Source organism: Salvia miltiorrhiza, chromosome 1 (genome assembly GCF_028751815.1).
Source record: "Salvia miltiorrhiza cultivar Shanhuang (shh) chromosome 1, IMPLAD_Smil_shh, whole genome shotgun sequence".
NCBI lineage: Eukaryota > Viridiplantae > Streptophyta > Magnoliopsida > Lamiales > Lamiaceae > Salvia > Salvia miltiorrhiza.
Window position 1 is genome coordinate 72,547,782 of NC_080387.1, and position 18,959 is coordinate 72,566,740.

The 18,959-nt window shown below is 37.2% G+C and overlaps 5 protein-coding genes and 1 non-coding gene across 9 annotated transcripts; 2 read left to right on the forward strand and 4 right to left on the reverse strand.

The window, feature by feature from the left end:
• The first annotated feature begins 3,630 nt into the window (after window positions 1–3,630).
• LOC131005947 (uncharacterized) lies at window positions 3,631–5,352 on the forward strand. The gene has a single exon (XM_057933071.1). The coding sequence runs from the start codon at window positions 3,900–3,902 to the stop codon at window positions 4,929–4,931; it is 1,032 nt and encodes a 343-aa protein (XP_057789054.1). The 5' UTR covers window positions 3,631–3,899; the 3' UTR covers window positions 4,932–5,352.
• A 1,468-nt stretch (window positions 5,353–6,820) lies between these two features.
• LOC131007457 (U5 spliceosomal RNA) lies at window positions 6,821–6,941 on the forward strand. The gene has a single exon (XR_009096156.1). It is a non-coding gene; the product is annotated as a U5 spliceosomal RNA (small nuclear RNA).
• A 230-nt stretch (window positions 6,942–7,171) lies between these two features.
• LOC131006025 (18.1 kDa class I heat shock protein-like) lies at window positions 7,172–8,646 on the reverse strand. Its single transcript, XM_057933180.1, has one exon. It carries the CDS (start codon window positions 7,854–7,856, stop codon window positions 7,368–7,370), a length of 489 nt encoding a protein of 162 aa, XP_057789163.1. The 5' UTR covers window positions 7,857–8,646; the 3' UTR covers window positions 7,172–7,367.
• Window positions 8,647–10,904: 2,258 nt separating this feature from the next.
• LOC131006016 (18.2 kDa class I heat shock protein-like) lies at window positions 10,905–11,829 on the reverse strand. Its single transcript, XM_057933168.1, has one exon. It carries the CDS (start codon window positions 11,508–11,510, stop codon window positions 11,052–11,054), a length of 459 nt encoding a protein of 152 aa, XP_057789151.1. The 5' UTR covers window positions 11,511–11,829; the 3' UTR covers window positions 10,905–11,051.
• LOC131005894 (7-deoxyloganetic acid glucosyl transferase-like) lies at window positions 10,905–14,523 on the reverse strand. Of its 4 annotated transcripts, none has more exons than XM_057933010.1 (3): window positions 13,859–14,497; window positions 12,167–13,039; window positions 10,905–11,759 (listed from the first exon to the last, which is right to left on the reverse strand). In XM_057933010.1, the coding sequence occupies exons 1-3, from the start codon at window positions 14,439–14,441 to the stop codon at window positions 11,695–11,697; spliced, it is 1,521 nt and encodes a 506-aa protein (XP_057788993.1). In that variant the 5' UTR covers window positions 14,442–14,497; the 3' UTR covers window positions 10,905–11,694. The 4 variants fall into 4 exon arrangements, with proteins under 4 accessions (XP_057788993.1, XP_057788994.1, XP_057788996.1 ...); XM_057933011.1 differs by having other exon boundaries at window positions 12,167–13,036; window positions 13,859–14,492; XM_057933013.1 differs by lacking the exon at window positions 10,905–11,759 and having other exon boundaries at window positions 12,039–13,036; window positions 13,859–14,523.
• A 1,301-nt stretch (window positions 14,524–15,824) lies between these two features.
• Window positions 15,825–16,726, reverse strand: LOC131005994 (17.8 kDa class I heat shock protein-like). The gene has a single exon (XM_057933146.1). It carries the CDS (start codon window positions 16,521–16,523, stop codon window positions 15,933–15,935), a length of 591 nt encoding a protein of 196 aa, XP_057789129.1. The 5' UTR covers window positions 16,524–16,726; the 3' UTR covers window positions 15,825–15,932.
• Window positions 16,727–18,959: the final 2,233 nt, after the last annotated feature.

An 18,959-nucleotide genomic window follows, 5' to 3' on the forward strand; every position in this document is an offset into this window, starting at 1 on the left:
ATATTACATATAGTATACGGCTGTATGAATTTTATTCAATTTTTTTAATTATTTTTCTTCAATTTCAATATATTATATTGAACAATTTTATAATAATCAGATAAGATTCACTACTTTTTTAATACTTAATATATACATTTTGAGTGAAAATGATTATTTGGATGAATTATTCATATTTAGAGTGGTTTGACTCCTTTACATAGGAGAATATTAATTTGAAATTGTCCAAATACGATTTTCCTAGTAATGCTATGATTTCAATTTATAGTCTTTAATTTGGAAGACCAAGACTTTGCTTTTGTACAAAGGTCTTCTTAATATATATGCAAAAATATAAAGCAGGTGCATGTGGGAGCAGGAAATTGAAATAAGCAATAGCAACCTGTTAATGCGCACTCCAATTATTAGAGCCAAGTTTAACCTATTCAATCAACAAGTGGATGTTCTGTTTCGACCACTAATTGATACGTTCCATAAAAGTATGCATTTTTCTATCGTTTTTATGCGTTCCACAGAGCGTGTGCATTTACTTTTTTGGACACATTTTCTTCCGTGAGAATTGACCTCCTTAGTCAAAATGAGATAGTTTATGACTTATATAGTATAAAAGCATGACTTTGGGGTCAAAAGCCATTGCAAAGACAAAATAACCCTTACTAATTAATGAATAAAAATAAAAGAAAAATGAAATTGAAACCAAACCCAACAACAACAGCATGTTCTTTCTCTCTCTCTTTGAATTGACTCTCTCTCTCTCTTCGAATGGCAGCTTCTTCCTCATAAATGAAGCTATCTTCCTCAACCAACACATGAAGCTTTCGTCGCAGATTAAGGATTCATCGTACAAGTAATTAATGTGATAGTAAATACAAATGTAAGGTAGGTTGGTGAAGAAATGCATGAATATTGGGGTGCTTGTTCATTCTTCATCTTTTTTTCTATCGACGAAAATCCACGAAAACTCTGAAAAAAATTAGCAATTTTTTATATGAAAAAGCTTGGGTCGCGCGGACGAAATTCATGGACATAGAGAGTATATATTATAATAAATTAATCAAGTTATATGAATTAGATCGTACATAAATTCATAATCAAGTTAGTATATATAAATAAGCAGTAGGGTCGATATATAATCAAGGGAGTAGATCGATAAAATATTCAACGAAATGGATATGTAAATAAGCAGATATGTAACTAATTTCATGGCTCTTTTGTAAAATTCAAAGTTCGGGCCATTTTTACAAGTGACTTTAAAGTTCATGTCATTTTTTTGTAATTTTTAAAGTTCATATATTTTTTTTGTATTTTTTAAAGTTCGGGTCATTTTTACAAATAATTTCAAAGTTCATTCTATTTTTTTGTACTCTCTCCGTCCCATTAAAATTTGTCACATTTCCTTTTTGGTCTGTCCCATTACTTCTGGCCACTTTCTTAAAATGGAAACATTTAATTTAATTAAGTCCAATTAATTAATTTAATTAAAACTTCTACTTAAATCTAAACCCTCTTTAAATAAAAACACACACACAGACACTACTTCTCTCATCCTCACCAAACTACCGCCGCCTCGGAGTTCCGGCGAAAGTGGCCGTCGGCCTCTCCTTGCTCAGTTTCTCTCTCTGACTCCGGTGGATAGCACCACCGCCACCTCCTTGGCTCAACCACAAGACAAGTACACACCCACATCTCCCTCATTCTTCACCGACGGACCTGTAGGGCCTCCGCTGCCGCCTCTGAAATTTTCGGCGAGGTCGGTCGACTTCGTCCCTACGGTTCCCTTCCTTAACTCTCTCTCTCTCACCTCTCCTCACAGACTAGAACAGGGGTCGAGCCCTAAATCCCCAGATCCCCAATTCAACCATTGTTCGTCTCCGGCGACTACAGTAAGTAGACGCCACCGCCGTTGATAGCAGCGGACCACTGCCGTTGTTCGTTGACTCCAGTCCGATTTTACGTGTTTGATTTTGGGGAAATTTTGAATTTTGGGATTTGGAAAGATGAGATTTTTAGGGTTCGGAGATTGAGTGGAGATTGGCGGTGGCAACGGTGGTGGTTGTTGGCAGATTTGAGGAAGGCGACGGTGGTGGGGGTGGTGCTCTTAAATCTAAAGGCGGCGGTGGCAAAATGGAGAAAAAAGTGAGGGTTTGTTCTGGTTTAAGGGTGATGGTGGCTGATTCCGGCGACTTCGCCGGAGGTGAGGGTGGCTGCTGGTGGCGACTTCGCCGGAGGAGGGAGGCGGTGGATGAAGAAGAAAGTGAAATGAGAAAGAAAGTCTCTTAATTAACTCATTACTTTTGGTGGGCCACACTCAATTAAAACATAACACTCAATTTCTTAATTTTCGTGGCGAAAAGAATGTGACCAATAATATTGGGATGGAGGGAGTATCTTTTAAAGTTCAGGCTATATTTATAAATGACTCCAAAGTTCGGGCCACAAACTACAATTAACCATTAATTTATTAAGCCTAACTCACTCTCGCATATCGAAAAGACAATACAATACCATTATACTTCCTTCGTGCATGTAAAACATGCATATTTTGTAAAATCTACATATTTTGTCATTTTGAGCAGTTTTAAAATATATGCCTTTTTCATTTTTAAACACTATTTCATCACAATCTTTTTATTTTTTATCTCTACTTTTGATCATTCACAAAAAAATTATCATGATCTATCATTATTTTTTAGTGTTAATTGTCTGTAAATTCACGAAGCTTCGTTTTCTTGGATGTTTTCCACGATTTTTTAATTTTGCATATAAATCCATCATCTATAAATTTCTTCTTAATGTTCTTGCAGTGATAATTAAAATCCAACCAAATTTCTTCTTTTGAAGACCCTGAAAGATAACGAATATGAGTCAAAAAGAATTCCCAACCATCAGTTAAAAAATCATGGAAAACATCCAGAAAAAAAAATTCATGAATTTACAAATTATTAACCCAATTTTTATTTTTAATTTATAATTTGTGCCGGCGACCTCTATTCTCGAAGCACAAAGATAAAACAAAATATTTCCACCGTCCCATGAAGCATAACCTAGTTCTTTTCGGCACGAGAATTAAGAAAAACTCATTTTGTTTGTTAAATGTGGTAGGTGAAAAAATGAAAAGTTGAATAAAAAGTACTCCCTCCGTCCATGATTTAATGCCCTATTTGGGTGTGGGCACGGAGACTAAGAAAGCTGAAAAAGGTGATGTGGATGAAATATAAGAGTAGTTGACTAAAGTGATAAAAATAGTTGACTAAAGTGATAAAGGTGTTGTGAGTGGGTCCACTAGTGATAAAGTGTAATAAATATAGAATATAAAAATGATAAAGGTGTTTTATGGTGGGTCCATTAGTGGCAAATGGTAGTAAATATAGGAAAAGAAGAAGAGTAAAAGTGTACAAAAAGCACAATAGGGCATTAAATTGTGAACAAATTTTTAAAGGCAAGTAGGGCATTAAATTGTGGACCGAGGGAGTAATTTTTTTGCCATTTTTAAAAATAGGTCAAGTTTCGTGGGACAAACTTAAAAGGAAACTGTGTCATGCTTCGTGGGACGGAGGGAGTAGAAAACAATCACCAACCTTTTCCTTTATTTTCTTTATTATTATTTTCTATCATCAAATTCTCCAATTATGCAATCTTAACTTATTCGACTATAAAGTTCAATGTATAGTGTTCTACACAATTATTGAAGCAACTGCTTAATCATACCACTATTTATCCTTGTCAAATGCAACAACTCTTGTACCTTGCCATTTCCACTTTAAAGTAGCTTTCATTTCATTATATTTTGCTCACGAGCTACACAATAACATGATGTTAATTAGAGTAATGTTCAGGTAAGTCTACTCATCCGTTTCTGATTATTGATAAATCTTAACCAATACTTAGATTCTGAGAATATGAACTCTGCAAAAATTGAAAAATCTCTAAAATCTCTTCATGATTGGAAACTGCCTCCATCTTCACCCTCAGATGCTTTTAAGCGAAGGTGTTTTTTCAAATTTTCTTCTCAACCTTCTTCTTCTACAGTCAAAACCATAGAGAAAGAAATTCGCTTATCTGAGGGATACGCAACGTTTCCTCTCTTCCCTGATCATCTTCAAAGAGTTTATAAAAACAAATATTCCTTCCTTCAGATGGAAATGATTCAGGTGGGTGTGAAACCTACGAAACTAGGTTCGAACACCTCTGTAATAATATCTCTTCGCGACAAGAGGCTTATAAAATTTAATGAATCTTTGTTAGGGTTGGTTGAATCAAGTTTATGCGATGGCCCCATTTATTTCTACTTCTTTCCTTCCTATTGTGTTCATATGTCAGATCGTAATCTATGCGAAGCCTTTACCGTTGATATCAAAACCCAAGGATGTAGTAAGGATGAGAACGTGATTCTTATGTATAAATTCCATTATAAACCGACGTTTAGTAATAATGATTTTAACAAGAAAAAGAGTATTCACATTGGAGAAACGACTTTGTTCCTTACAAATCTTGTTGGTGGGAGAAATCGTGTGGTTTCGAAGAAGATCTACTGGGATCAGGTTTCATTGCCTGAGGCATGGTTTGTTAGAAACGACGGCGGCGGCTCAGTTTCCTCCGGTGAGGCTCGCGTCGACTGGAAGGAGGCGGCGGAGGCGCACGTGTTGAAGGTGGATGTTCCCGGATTCAAGAAGGGGGAAGTTAGGGTTGAGGTTGAAGGTGGTAAAGTTCTCCAAATTAGTGGGGAGAGGAGGAAGGAGGAGAGCGATGGGAAGTGGCATTGCATGGAGAGGACCGGCGGAGGGAGATTCCTCCGCCGCGTGACGATGCCGGAGAATGCCAAATTGGGTGAGGTGAAGGCGAGTTTGGAGGACGGGGTGCTGACGGTGACGGTGCCCAAGGGGGAAGTCCAACGGAAGCCGGAAGTGGTGGTTATCGATATTTCTGGTTAAGAGCAAATCATGTTCCACGTGGACGATGAAGCGGCGATATGTTGGTAAGACGTTTCTCCTCCAACTAACAGGTCGGAGGTTTTAGTCACCTAAAGAGCTAGAGTGTGGATATGTAATAACAATTAGTGCCATGTTGTGTAATAGTGTAAGAACAGAGTGATTCTGTAATTCTATTTTGATCGGTGGGGGAGCAAGGAATTAATTTGAAAGAGGGCTGAACTTGTACGAGTTTGGAGGATGGGGGTGCTGACGGTGACGGTGGCCAAGGGGGATATTTCTTAATTAATTAAGCAAATTAATCATGTTTGTGGAGCCCACGTGTGCAATTAGTGTCATGTTGTGTAATAGTGTGAGAACAGAGTGATTCTGAATTTCTGTATTGTATTGATGTTTAATATTGAAATGGGCGTTGATTGTATCATTTGCTTCCTCTACGAATTAATTCGAAGTTTCGAACAAATCCAATTGTAATTCTATTATTGAGAACACAAAAGCTTAGCAAAGTAATTAAATAAAACGCTTGTTTTTATTTAACTTAACATCATCTTTTAATCACAAATTAATATACATTATAGTACTACAACTCAATCATCTCGTGCACACAGAAAACAAAGACCATTTCCAACTTTCCACAAAACAAAACATAGAAAATAGTTGATAATCCCTCCGTCCACGAAATTTATGTTACAATTTTTTTTTGTTATTCATTTTTAGTAATAGCCACATTTTATTAAAACTCATGTCAAAAGCAATGTGGCATATATTTCAATAAACTAGCACACGCCCACTCGTGCCATGCACGATCAGTATGGAAACTAAACGATATTTTAAATAAATAAATATGTATATTAAATATATATAATTTAAATATAAATAAATGTAAACATAAAATTGAAATTCAATAAAAAAAAAACATGAATTCGAAAATATATAAATTTTCAATTTTGTATTTTTAATTACCAATTAATTGATTTTCATTGATAATTAAAAGAAATTATAAAAGAGAAAGGAGAGATAAAAGATGAGAGAGAAAAAAAAATATTTTTGTAACTTTAATTGATACTAATAACTTATTCGCTTTAAATTTATTTTTTATAATATTTATATCAAATTAAAGATCTTTTCATTATCTTTAATTTAACATCCATGTTGAATATCTTTTTATTAATCAAAGTTGACGATTTTTTATAAAAGAATTAAAAAAAATGAGGAGAGAGAAATTTTGGTGGGAAGAAATAGCTGTTATACTGCTCTTTTATATAATATATAGATTGGTCTCAACAGCTTCCAAGATCTTGCGTAAACTAGCTAGCTTAGCAAACTCGGTAAATGAGACTTGTGGTATGACATAATAAAATGGCTGTTTTTTTGTCAAGAAAAAAGAAGAAGAAGATAAATTGTCTGTATTGAGTCTTTAACTAGTGATAGTATCATCTCGGATTCTTCTTGATTTATGCTCCCTCCGTCCTACTAGAATTTACACTTTTGAGTTGGGCACGAAAATTAAGAATAAAGGGTTAAGAGTGTAAAGTAGGTAGGGATCACATACTATTTTAGGAAAGTGTCGATTCTAGTGCAACAAACAAAAAATGCAAGCGTGTCAATTTTAGTGGGACGAAGGGAGTATAATAAATCAAAAGGGCAAAGAAGGAAAATTTATTGCAATGAGAGGAGAAATCTAGCAATTCAGATAGTTTCCCCACTCCTCTGTTTTCTTCCTCTAATTTCTCCTTTTGAGATTCTGTAAATTTGGATTTGGGATTGTATTAAGCTCCAACGAAAATTATTAAGCTAAATAACACAACACATATCCCACATAGAAATAATATATGTTGTGACCACAAATCCTCCTATTAAATATGCATGATCATATCTATAATATTCTTAAGGAGCTGTGCATTGAGCACACATCGAACTATTCTTTCGCCTTTTACTAAAGAATACCGTGTGCTCATTGCAATTAAGCAGCATACACATATTTTTTAAGGGAATTTCTTGTATTTAGAAGTTCCCAACAATTAAAGTTGAAATGTTGCGTCACATCCCTATTTTCTAAGTTGGATGTAGTATCAATATGATATTTTTCATACCTCCTCAAAATGTTTACTTTACATGATTAATAAAATGAATAGTTAATATTTTTATTTTTAATATAGAAGTTTTCCCAATTTGACGAGATAAAAATAAAGTAAAATCAGCTCAAATGATATAAATAATTGAGGATTTCAGGATCTCCCAAATTTTCAATCGATCAAAATAAATAAGAAATTATTCTTATTATTTTTTATCTATCAATGCTAATCATTCAAATAATAAACGCCCCCAGATTACAAATCATTGCAAACACTGACCATCAAACACACATTAATTAAAAAACCCCACAATTTTTTTTTATATAAACTACATAAGTAAATAAAGAAATTTAAAAACTTTAACTTAATCAGAAATATCAACGACCTTGACTTCTGATTTCAAACCAACTTCCTCCTTGGCCACCGTCACCGTCAGCACCCCATTCTTCACCGTCGCCTTCACCTCATCCACCTTGGCATTCTCCGGCAGCCTCAAGCGCCGGAGGAACTTCCCGCCGCTCCTCTCCTCATAGTGCCACACGCCGCCCTCCTCCTCCTCCTCGTTGCTTCTCTCCCCACTAATCTGTAAAACCCTACCACCTACAACCTCAACCCTAACTTCCTCTCTCCTGAAACCGGGAACATCCACCTTCAACACATGCGCCCTCGCCGTCTCCTTCCAGTCAAACGTCAGCGCTCCCCACCTCTCCCTCGCCGCCGCCGCCGCCGCCTCCCACCCCATCCCAAGAGATCGTCTTCGACACCACGCGATTGCTCCGAGCAATATCAGTGAGGTGCAGCGTCGTTTTCCCTCTCTCATCCACGGGAAAACGACTCGAGAAATCCACCACATAGGGCGTCTTCACCGCTTGATAGTGGAATCTATACATAAGCGTAGCTACGCCTTCGATTTCGACATCGATGCAAAATGAAATGCACGAATCAGAGAGAGAAACGCAGTAGGTGGGGTGGTAGGTGAAATAGATGGGGCCATCGCGTAAGCTCGATTCAACCATGCCCAATACAGCAGGATCTTTGAATCTCTTGTCGCGGAGAGATATTATTGCAGAGGTGTCTGAACCTAGCTTCGTAGGTTTCAAACCCACCTGAATCATTGCGACATGAACGAAGCCGTGACTGATTTGATGCGCTAGTTTACGAAATTTGGAGAAGAGGGGAAACGTCGCGAATCCTTTTTGTAATGGGATTTCTTTCTCCACAGTTTTGACTCTGCAGTTGGGGAAGAAACAGGAACTGCTGCTTCGATCGAAAACATCTGAGGCTGAAGAAGGAGGCAGCTTCCAATCTCGGAGAGATTTTTCGGAATTTTCAGAGATCATAGCTTCGAAATTGATAAATATATCTGTAATTTATGAATAAGAAGTGAGATGGGAAGAGTAGAGAGAGTTGGAATTAAGGTTCTCAATGTTAGGTTCGCACAAATTAAAGCTAACATTAGCATCAATGATTGTGTGGAAACAGTGCATCTACTTTGTTGGTTGAATTTATTAAACTTTGCTCTAATAATGGAGAGTGCATTAAAATAAAAGAAAATGAAAATGAGACAAGTGGTATTGTTTCATTTTCCTTTTGAGAAAGAAAGGAGAGCCGCCTCACTTTCTTGGGGAAAAGAGCATGTCGCAAAATTAAATGATACTCCCTCCATCCATCCACAAATTAAAGCCACATTTCATGTTCGATACGGAAATTAAAAAAGATGATAAAGGTATTATGTGTGAAATATAATGATAGTTGACTAAAGTGATAAAGGTGTTGTGGGTGGATCCACTAGTGATAAAGGTATAGTAAATATAGAATATAAAAATGATAAAAGTGTTGTAAGATGGATCCATTAGTAGTAAATGGTAATTAATATAGGAAAAGAAGGAGAATAAAAAAGTATAAAAAGCACAATGAAACTTTAATTGGTGGATAAAAATTTGAGTGCAAATAGGGTTTTAATTCGTGGGCAGATGGAGTATGTATCAAGCCTATACTAGAGTATATATATTTCTTCATCCCATTTTAAATATCTTTTTTTTTACCTTAAAAATTCTCACTTAATTAATTAAATATAATAGGTGGCAAACAAATATTAAATTTAATTTTTATTAAATATAATACGATATTTAATGTGGGGCAATTCAAAAAAAAAAAAAAGACTTGAAGTGAGATCAAGAGAGTAAAACTTGGCATCAATAATTGTGTCGAAACAGTACATTCACTTGTTGATTAATTTGAATAGGTTAATCTTGGATCTAATAATTGGTGAGGGCATCAAAACAAAAATCAAAATGAAATTTAAGAACATGTTTGTATTGTTTACTTTCCTTTTCCGCTTTCATAGCATCACCAAAGTCTTGGTCATCCGAAAGACTATAAATTGCAATCATAGCACCACCAAATAACCCAATTGGCCAATTTCAAGGAATAATCAATTCAAATAATTATTTTTAATTGAAAGGTATTTCATCCGTCCCTTCAAGTGTCGTATTTTTTTTTTGGATTATTTTATTTTAAATGTTTTATTTTGTTTTTATATATATAAAAATTATTCTCAAAAAGTGAAAATTATTGGAGCCTACATAACTTTTTGGACTCTACACCACACCATAACCGTACCGAAAAGAAACAAGACACTTGAAATAAGACGAATGAAATGTATTTTAAGTATATAAATAATTATAAATTCTAATTTAAGTAGTGAATTTAACCAATTATTATGAAATTAAACAATAAACATAATTTATTGAAATTGAAAAAATAAAAATACATAATAAAATCCACACCGTTATATAATACTCCCTCCGTCCATGAAAGAACTTCCTAGGAGAGAGTAAGGCTGTCAAAATGGGCCGAAAATGGCCCGGCCCGCCTGTAGTTTTGGCCGGACTGGGCTAGGATTTCCAAGGCCCAAAAAAAATCGGGCCTCCCTGGCCCGGCCCATGCGGCCCGCCGGGTCACCCGGCCCGCGGGCCAAAAAGCCCGTCGGGCTTTCGGGCCTAAATCGGCCCGTCAGTATAGAATGTGAAAATTTCAAAATTTTATATCTCCTCCCAAATTCCAATCGGCCAATCCCAATGAAACCAACCCAATCTAAGTCAATTTCTTCAATTGACGACAATGACGAGTCGAAGTCTAACTTAGGATTTAAATTAGCAATCAACAATCAATATTAAATTATTTTTACTTGAAAGATTTCATTATTTTTTAGTATTTTTTGTGGTTGTTATTTGATTCCAGTTGATTTGATTACTGTATTAATTAATTTGTGAATAAATCGTTTTCAGTTTTTTTTGTTTTTGCAATTAAATTTTTTTTTTACTTGTATTCATATCATTTACATTTAGTTTTAGTCATATTTGTTTACATTTAATTTTAGTCAATTATGTAATTTAGATGTAGATTGTTTAAGGTCGAATTTGTCTTCATTTTTTTCTTTAAATTTGATTTAATTTATTAATTTTTGGAGCTAAAAAGAAAAAGAAAAAAATATAATTTTTGGCCCGTTTTGGCCCGGCCCGTCCGGCGGTCCGTATAGGGCCGGGCTGGGCTTCATTGTTCAAGGCCCGCTGAAATTTTGGGCCGGCCCGACCCGGCCCAAAAAATTGCCTAGGCCCCGCTGGGTTGGGCCGGGCCGGCCCAATCCGCAAGGTTTGACAGCCCTAGGAGAGAGTGACACGGATTTTAAGAAAAAAGATTGTTGAGTGTATTGAAAGTGAAGAAAATGTAATTGAGTGTATTGAAAGTAGTGAAAATGTGTTGTAATTAATATTGAGAGTTGTGAAAAGTAAGAGTAACTGTAAGTGATGGGTATAATCCAAAAATAACTAAAAAGTTTTTTTGAAAACGTCCCAAAAAGAAAAAATAGAAAATTTTTTCATGGACAGAGAGAGTACTATTGTAATTAAACAAACTTTTTTATTAATATTTGACGATTTAACAGCACTCTTTGATCATATTACACAATACACAACGTAATCACCCCATTCACACAAAAACGACACTCACTCCAAAATCAAATCCGAAATTCAAAATAATTTATTATTTAACCAGAGATATCAATGGCCTTGACTTCTGGCTTCTTCACTTCCTCTTTAGGCACCGTCACAGTCAGCACCCCATTCTCCATGGCCGCCTTCACCTGCTCCAGCTTCGCATTCTCCGGCAGCTTGAAGCGGCGGAGGAACTTCCCGCTGCTCCTCTCCACGCGGTGCCACTTGTCATTCTTCTCCTCCTGCTCTTTACTTCTCTCTCCACTGATCTGCAGAATTCCACCATCTTCGACCTCCACCTTAACTTCCTCTTTCTTCAATCCGGGAACATCCACGTTGAACACATGAGCCTCCGGCGTCTCTTTCCAGTCGATGCGGGCGTTGGCCACCGCGGTGGTTTCACGGGCGGAGGAGGGGAAATTAAACCCCTCGAAGGGATCCCAAACATCGAGGGAGAATGGGTCGAAGACGTTGCTGCGGCGGTTGCCGAAGAAGCTCGGAATCAGAGACATTTTCAGCTTTTTAATCGAGAGAATTAATGCGTGCGATTGTTTGATTGCTGAGAATTTGTTGTATAACTTGATGGGGAGAAGGGATGAAGGAGGAGAATTTATAGCAATGAGATGAAAAATCTGGCGGTTTCTCCCATATTCTAGATTATGCTGCTGCTTTCTACACTCCTCTGTTTCCTTCTTCTCACTTCTCGCATTTGAGGCTTCTATGAATTTGGGCTTGGGCTTGAATTAACGGCCCATGCTCCACTGGCCCAAATTGGTCAAAAAAGTGAGAATTTAGAAATGACTTAATAATATACTACTCCCTCCGTCTCACAAAAATATGAATAATTGAGAGTGACACGAGTTTTAAAAAATATTAATTGAAATTATTGTAAATGAAAATTGGGTCTCATTTTAAAAAGTGTTGTGAGAGTAATGAATTAATTAAAGAAAAATATTGGTGGGCTATGATGGTTTTTTTGTGAATAACTGAATAAGTATGAAAATGTGGGATAAAAGATAAGAGGGTAATGTACTAAAATGAAAATATTCGTGTTTTTGTGAGACGGAATGAGTAGTATTTATCAAGTTATTTTTGACGGAATATATTTATCAAGTTATGAATGACTTGATAAACTCAATTAGAGCATCCAAATTCCTATAGGACGAACCTCCTCTTTCCACAGCCTTCTTAGCCATTTTTGCCATACCATCTGCTCTTTCCAAGAATTCATCCTTCCTCACTACCATAACCTCTCTGATCACCTCTTCAATAATCAATCTATCGCACGTATCTTTAATATCAACGCCTATCTTCCAAACCTCACTCACGAACCTACTATTAATAGTTTGGTCGCCAAAATAAGGCCAACAGATCATCGGCACGCCGGCAACAATGCTCTCGAGAGTCGAGTTCCATCCGCTGTGCGTAAGGAACCCTCCCACCGCGGGATGGTTGAGCACCTCCTCCTGCGGGACCCACTTCACAAAGTAACCCTTTTCTTTAGCACCCTCCGCCAGCTCCGCCGGAACTCGGCCGTCTCCATCTTTTCCGGCGACGGAGTCCGGCCGCATCACCCACAAGAATCTCTGCGAGCTATTCACCAAACCATGCCAGAACTCCATCAATTGCTCTCTCGTCACAACCGTCGTGCTCCCGAAGCTCACATAGATCACCGATCTCCGAGGCTGAGCGCTGAGCCAATCTATGCAGCTCCGATCCTCCGCCCAGAAATTGGCTGCGACGGCCGAGGCCTCGGATTTCTTTTCCATCAGCTTTGATTTCTGCTGCTCGTGGATTGGACCGATAGTGAAGATTCTTGGCAATTTCTCGAGCATGAGTGATACGATCGGCCCCTCCAAATCATCGAAAGTGTTGAATATGACTGCTTGTGCTCGTACGATTTGCTTCGTCGCCACAGCTAAGCTCTGAAGAAGCGGCTCGTTTAAGTCGTAGGTGCGGAAGAATCCCGGCAGGTCGCGGCGGCGGAGGAATCCTTTCATTCCTGGCACGCCTTCCACTAATAAATCCATCGACTTCTCTGCTTAATCCAAGAAGCAAAAAATCGAATTAGCTTCTGCAGAAAGTGATCGGATTATTTCATTACAACAAATTCAAATTGTCTACGATTAGACTACAAAAAAGTGCGATTATGATTCACGGCAGTCTATTTCCACCTAACGCAGAGAAATGGTAGTTTTTTAATCAAAAACTACAAAATATTTTGGCATGGACTACGATACGTTTGCATATACACAATTTTTTCAAGACATAAGGATTCAGTTTTTTATTCTATTTATTACTGAAGCCAAATCAATTCAAGTTTATATTCGGCTTTGAAGAAAAATAAAATCGAACCGAATCAATTGAAATTTTTAAAACTATAACCGAAATACCGAACAAACTTTGAAAAATCTGAAAAAAATCGAACAAGATCAAAAAAAAATTATCTATATAAAAAAACAAAATATGGGATGTGAAAATTGGAATTGTGCGGTGCAAATTTTACTTTTAGGGTTAGAACTTATAAAATTATCATTACTTATAAAATTATTATTAAATAATACTAATTATTATTATTATTACACAAATATAATTAAGATTTTGATTTTTTTTTGTTTTAAAAAATTCAAACCGAACCAAATCAAAAAATCGAATTTTTATGAAAAATAAAATCAAATGAAACAGAAATATCAAAAAAATCGAACCATGTTTAAAATTTCGATTTGGATTGATTCTGATTGTTTGGTTTCAATTTTTTTTTTCATCCCTACGACTTACTTAATCTCGTTGAAGCTATAATCTATTCATGACTATAGTTTTAATGAAGAAAGAGTATATATACACAATACTAATAGATTACCATTGATGGGAATTTCTTGAGCTTGAATGAGATCATCAACATGAAAATAAGCCCAGAAGTAGGAGGCGCTAGGAGTTCGGAAATAGATCAAGGGAATGCCGTTCTCCTCCGCGAAGTCGACGGCGAAAGTGAAAAAGCCGTCGGCGACGAAGCACGTGGCCGGCCTACGATGGGGGGAAGCGAGGAAGTCTTCCTCCGCCATCATTTTCTTGAAAAGTGGGACCATGTGGTTTGTGACGGCGGGAACGACATCGGCGGCTTTCGCACCGGAGCGGGGGTGGTGGTCGGGGAGGCCGTCGGGGATGCTCCGGAACTGGAAGCCGGGATAGGCGGCGAAGGTGGCGGGGACGGAGGTGCTGCTGAGGAGGAGGCGGTGGCTGAATTCCGACACGACGAAGGTGACGTGGAAGTCGGTTAAACAGAAGAGATGAGCGAGATTGAGCATGCAATTCATGTGGCCCTGCGCCGGAAATGGGAAAATCACCACGTGCGGCGGCAGCTCCTCTTCTAATTTGGAACTCATAATATTTTGATATTTTGGGTTATTCAAAATCCTCGAATGACTGTAACTGTTTATATGCATTCATAGATTTAATGAACCATTGAAATATTGATGGATGGAATCTCATGAAGTAGAATAATGCTTCTTACATTAAAAAACAAAGCAAAAAAGTATAAAAATGTCCCTTTTAAAACAGAGCACTATAATGTGGCATTGCATGTGAGGCATGCTCAGTCAATTTTAGCCTTGGGACCAATAAAGAAGAAAGAGCCATGTGAGTAATTTTTTTTAAAAAACTTAGATAAAAGGCAAATTTTAGGGTGAGACTGGGCGTATGGGTGAGACGGATCGAGACGGGGCCGGGGCGGGCTAAGCGCGAGTCGCGAATTACATATTGGTTGAAAAACACATACAATTCAAAATAATTATTATTGTGACAAAAAGTAATAGTCGACGATTAGAGATTGAACCCACGACTTTAAGAAGCTTATCAGTAAGATAACACATCATATGTATTTAATTGCATATAATTTTTATTTATAGTCTCCTAATAAGAACCGATCGTATGAATGAGTGCGGAGACCGACTGTACATAAAATATTCAAAGAAATGGATATGTAAATAAGCAGATATGTAACTAAATTCATGGCTCTTTTGTAAAATTTATTTTGTAGTAGGAACATATTGGCCACTTTGATTTTTTTTATATATATATAAATTGCACAAATAAATAAAGAAATTTAAAAATCGCACGACAACAGACTCAGATCCGAAACCTCAAACCTTGAACAGTAACCACCTACTGCTAAGTCGCTAAGCCCAGTACACGCACACGCCACTTTGATTTTCTTGAAGTTAAATAATGAATGCAAGGTTGTCCGATTTTAGAATCTATGGAAAATGATGATATTTTTTTTCCAAATTTTTGATACACTCATACACCCTTTCCACTAACGTCCCACTATCAAACTTTTCAATTTCTTTTTAATTTGTTAAAGTGATTGTTTTATTGATCTACTCAATACTTTTTGTTTTTGTAAAAATATCAAAATTAATAGTGGGACAAAGACAATGAAATTTATAATTAGGATTTAGGATGAAGAGTCCATTTAAAAATTAATAGTGAGACATAGATAATTGAGATTCTATGAATTTGGGTCTAGGATTGTATTAATGGGCCAAGCTCTGCTGGCCCAAATTCAGTCTATACAATTATATTAAGCTCCAACAAAAATTATTGAGCTAAATACCATAACAGATAATCCCACAAATCTTCATATTAAATATGCATAATGATATCCATCATTTTCTATTAAGCAGCTTACACTTATTTTTTATGCGAATTTCTTCTGTTTAGAAGTTCCTCACAATTAAGTTAAAATAATGCTGTGTATATGAGAGGGCTACTATAATTTAGAATGTGTTGCTAAAATTCAAATAAAGAAAATTTTTGGGATGTGGTGGTGAAAATTAATAAAGAAAAACACTTTTTATTTAATTATTAATCTGACACAACTCCCCTTGATCATAGTTTTACAGTCATATTACACAAAGTTCTTCACAAAATACAAATTAACCAGAGATATCAATGGCCTTGACTTCTGGCTTCTTCACTTCCTCTTTAGGCACCGTCACTGTCAGCACCCCATTCTCCATCGCCGCCTTCACCTGCTCCAGCTTCGCATTCTCCGGCAGCCTGAAGCGGCGGAGGAACTTCCCGCTGCTCCTCTCCACGCGGTGCCACTTATCATTCTTCTCCTCCTGCTCCTTGCTTCTCTCTCCACTGATTTGCAGAATTCCACCATCTTCGACCTCCACCTTAACTTCCTCTTTCTTCAATCCGGGAACATCCACGTTGAACACATGAGCCTCCGGCGTCTCTTTCCAATCGATGCGGGCGTTGGCCACCGCGGTCGTTTCACGGGCGGAGGAGGGGAAGTTGGCGACGGCGCTGGAGAGAGGAAACCCCTCGAAGGGATCCCAAATATCGAGGGAGAATGGGTCGAAGACGTTGCTGCGGCGGTTGCCGAAGAAGCTCGGAATCAGAGACATTTTTAGCTTTCTACTGAAGAGAATTAAAATGTGCGATTGTTTGATTGCTGAGAAATTGGGATGTATCACTGGAATTGGTTGATGGGGAATTCGGTGAAGAAGGAGGTTCATTTATAGTGCGAGAGGAAAATTCCGGTGGTCTCGTGCGAGTTCCAGAAATGATGAAGTCTAGAACTTGCCAGTGCTTTCCAGAGGCCTCTGTTTTCGTCCTCTTCTTTTTTTTCCCCCTAATTTGGCATTTATTTGAAATATACGAATGTGGGAGTGGGATATTTGGGAATATTACTCCCACAATCCACCAATCTTGTCCTAATTTATTACTCCTTCCGTCCCGCGAAGCATGACACGTTTGAGTTCGGCACGGGAATTAAGGAATTGTAGATTAGTGTTTTAAGTGTGTAATTAATAAAGTATAAAATTGATAAAGTAGGAGAGAGAAGGTAATAAAAGTGATAAAGTAGGTGAGAGAATATAATAAAGGTGATAAAGTAGGAGAGAGAATGTAATAATTATTGACAAAAAAGGAAACGTGTCATGCTTCGTGGGACAACCCAAAATGGAAAGTGTGTCATGCTTCGCGGGACGGAGGGAGTATTTTAGTTTATTCATAAATATGTGTGCTACTTATTTTTAATAATTGCTTTTTTAATAAATATATCACTTTTTTAAAAAATAGTATTATTTTCTCCACTCAACAAATAAATATTTTTTTCTTAAAATCTGTGTTCCTTTCTCTTAGACTAGTTTTATCCACAACCTCACGACCGGTTGTGAGAATAAGACAAATTCTTTGAACAAAAAAATAATACTCATTCCGTCCCAAACGAAATGTCTTATTTCTTTTCGGCACGAAAATTAAGAAATGTGTATAAAGTAGATTAAGTGGGTTGATGGAAATTATTTAAATATGAAGTATAGAGAAATAGTGTATTGCCAAAAAAAGGAAACATGATATTTCGTTTGAGACAGCCCAAAAAGGAAAATAAGACATTTCCTTTGGGACGGAGGGAGTAATAAAATATTGTTTTGATGATGACCGGTTGTGTCTGCAAGCTGCAACCAACCTTCAAACCAACTTTTGCAAACAAATAATATCTCGACACTTGGTATTTTATAATTAAAAAAATATGATAATATATAATAGGAAAAGAAAAATATTTAGGTTGAAATGAGTTATTGATAAAATAAAAAGGTTGTTGAATTATAGGTTATGTATATGAAAGAGAGAGAAATAATTTTTTTATTAAAAAGTTGAGTTGGTATAAGTTGTGAATAAAAATAGTCTTATGACACAAATTGGTGGACCAAAGGAGTATCTTTTAATGTCATTTGAAGGATATCGTTTTTATTTTTTTGGTAAATATAGAGGTTTTATTAGCAATGTACGTAGTCTCACTGTCACAGAACTTTTCAACCTAACAAACAAAACATCTAACAATCTGATTTTAAACATGTGCCATACAAAATTAAATGAACGCTATGAGGCAAGGTGATCCGTTGTCCCCGTTCCTTTTCCTTTTTTGTGCTGAGGCTCTGTCTAGTCTTCTTCGTCAAGCTGAGACGGCGAATCTCATTCATGGTGCTAGGTTGTGCCGCTCAGCGCCGAGAGTGAATCACCTCTTATTTGCAGATGATTGTATTATTTTTGGGCGGGCTAAGAAGGAGGAAATTGAGGTGGTGAAGCTTATTTTATTGAGATACGAGAAGGCTTCGGGACAGAAAGTAAGCTTAGAAAAACCAGCTATCAACTTCAGCAATGGCGTACCCGGGGAAGTGCGGTCTGAGTTAGCAAGTCTTCTAGGTGTCCCAAACGTGACTCATCATGGACGATATTTGGGGATACCGAGTTCGGTTGGAAGATCGAAGAATGAAATTTTCCAGATGCTGGTGGATAAGACAAGGAAAAAAGCGAAAAATTGGAAGAGGAGATTACTTTCAGGTGCGGGCAAGACGGTTCTCATTAAATCAGTGCTTCAGTCAATACCAACATATTTGATGAGCTGCTTCGTTATCCCTGCCCAAACTTGTCAAAGACTTAACAGCTTAGCGGCAAGTTTCTTTTGGGGGCAAAAGAAAGATGAACGGCGTATCCACTGGCGTAGTTGGAAGAGATTGTGTCGCACAAAGAATGAAGGAGGTCTTGGTTTCCGTGATATAAGCTTGTTCAACCAAGCCATGTTAGCCAAACAAGCGTGGCGTATCCTCCACGGGGGTTCTTCCCTTTTGAGTCGCTCTTTAAAAGCTCGATACTTTCCCAGAACAGACATTCTCCTTGCAAGCAAGCCCCATAACCCATCCTTTACGTGGAAAAGTTTGCTTGTAGGACGTGATCTTCTACGGGAAGGTATTGCTTGGAAGATAGGCAATGGAAATAGGATTCGGATGGGAAAAGATCCATGGCTACCTGTTGGGTCCGGCAGTTATAAGGTTGCAAATGTGCCAACAGCCTGGTCGGAGATTAAACTTAGGGAGTTGTTCATTGATGATGCTCTTGAGTGGGATTGGGAGTTGGTGAGATCTATCATGACCAGGGAAGAGAGGGAGAAA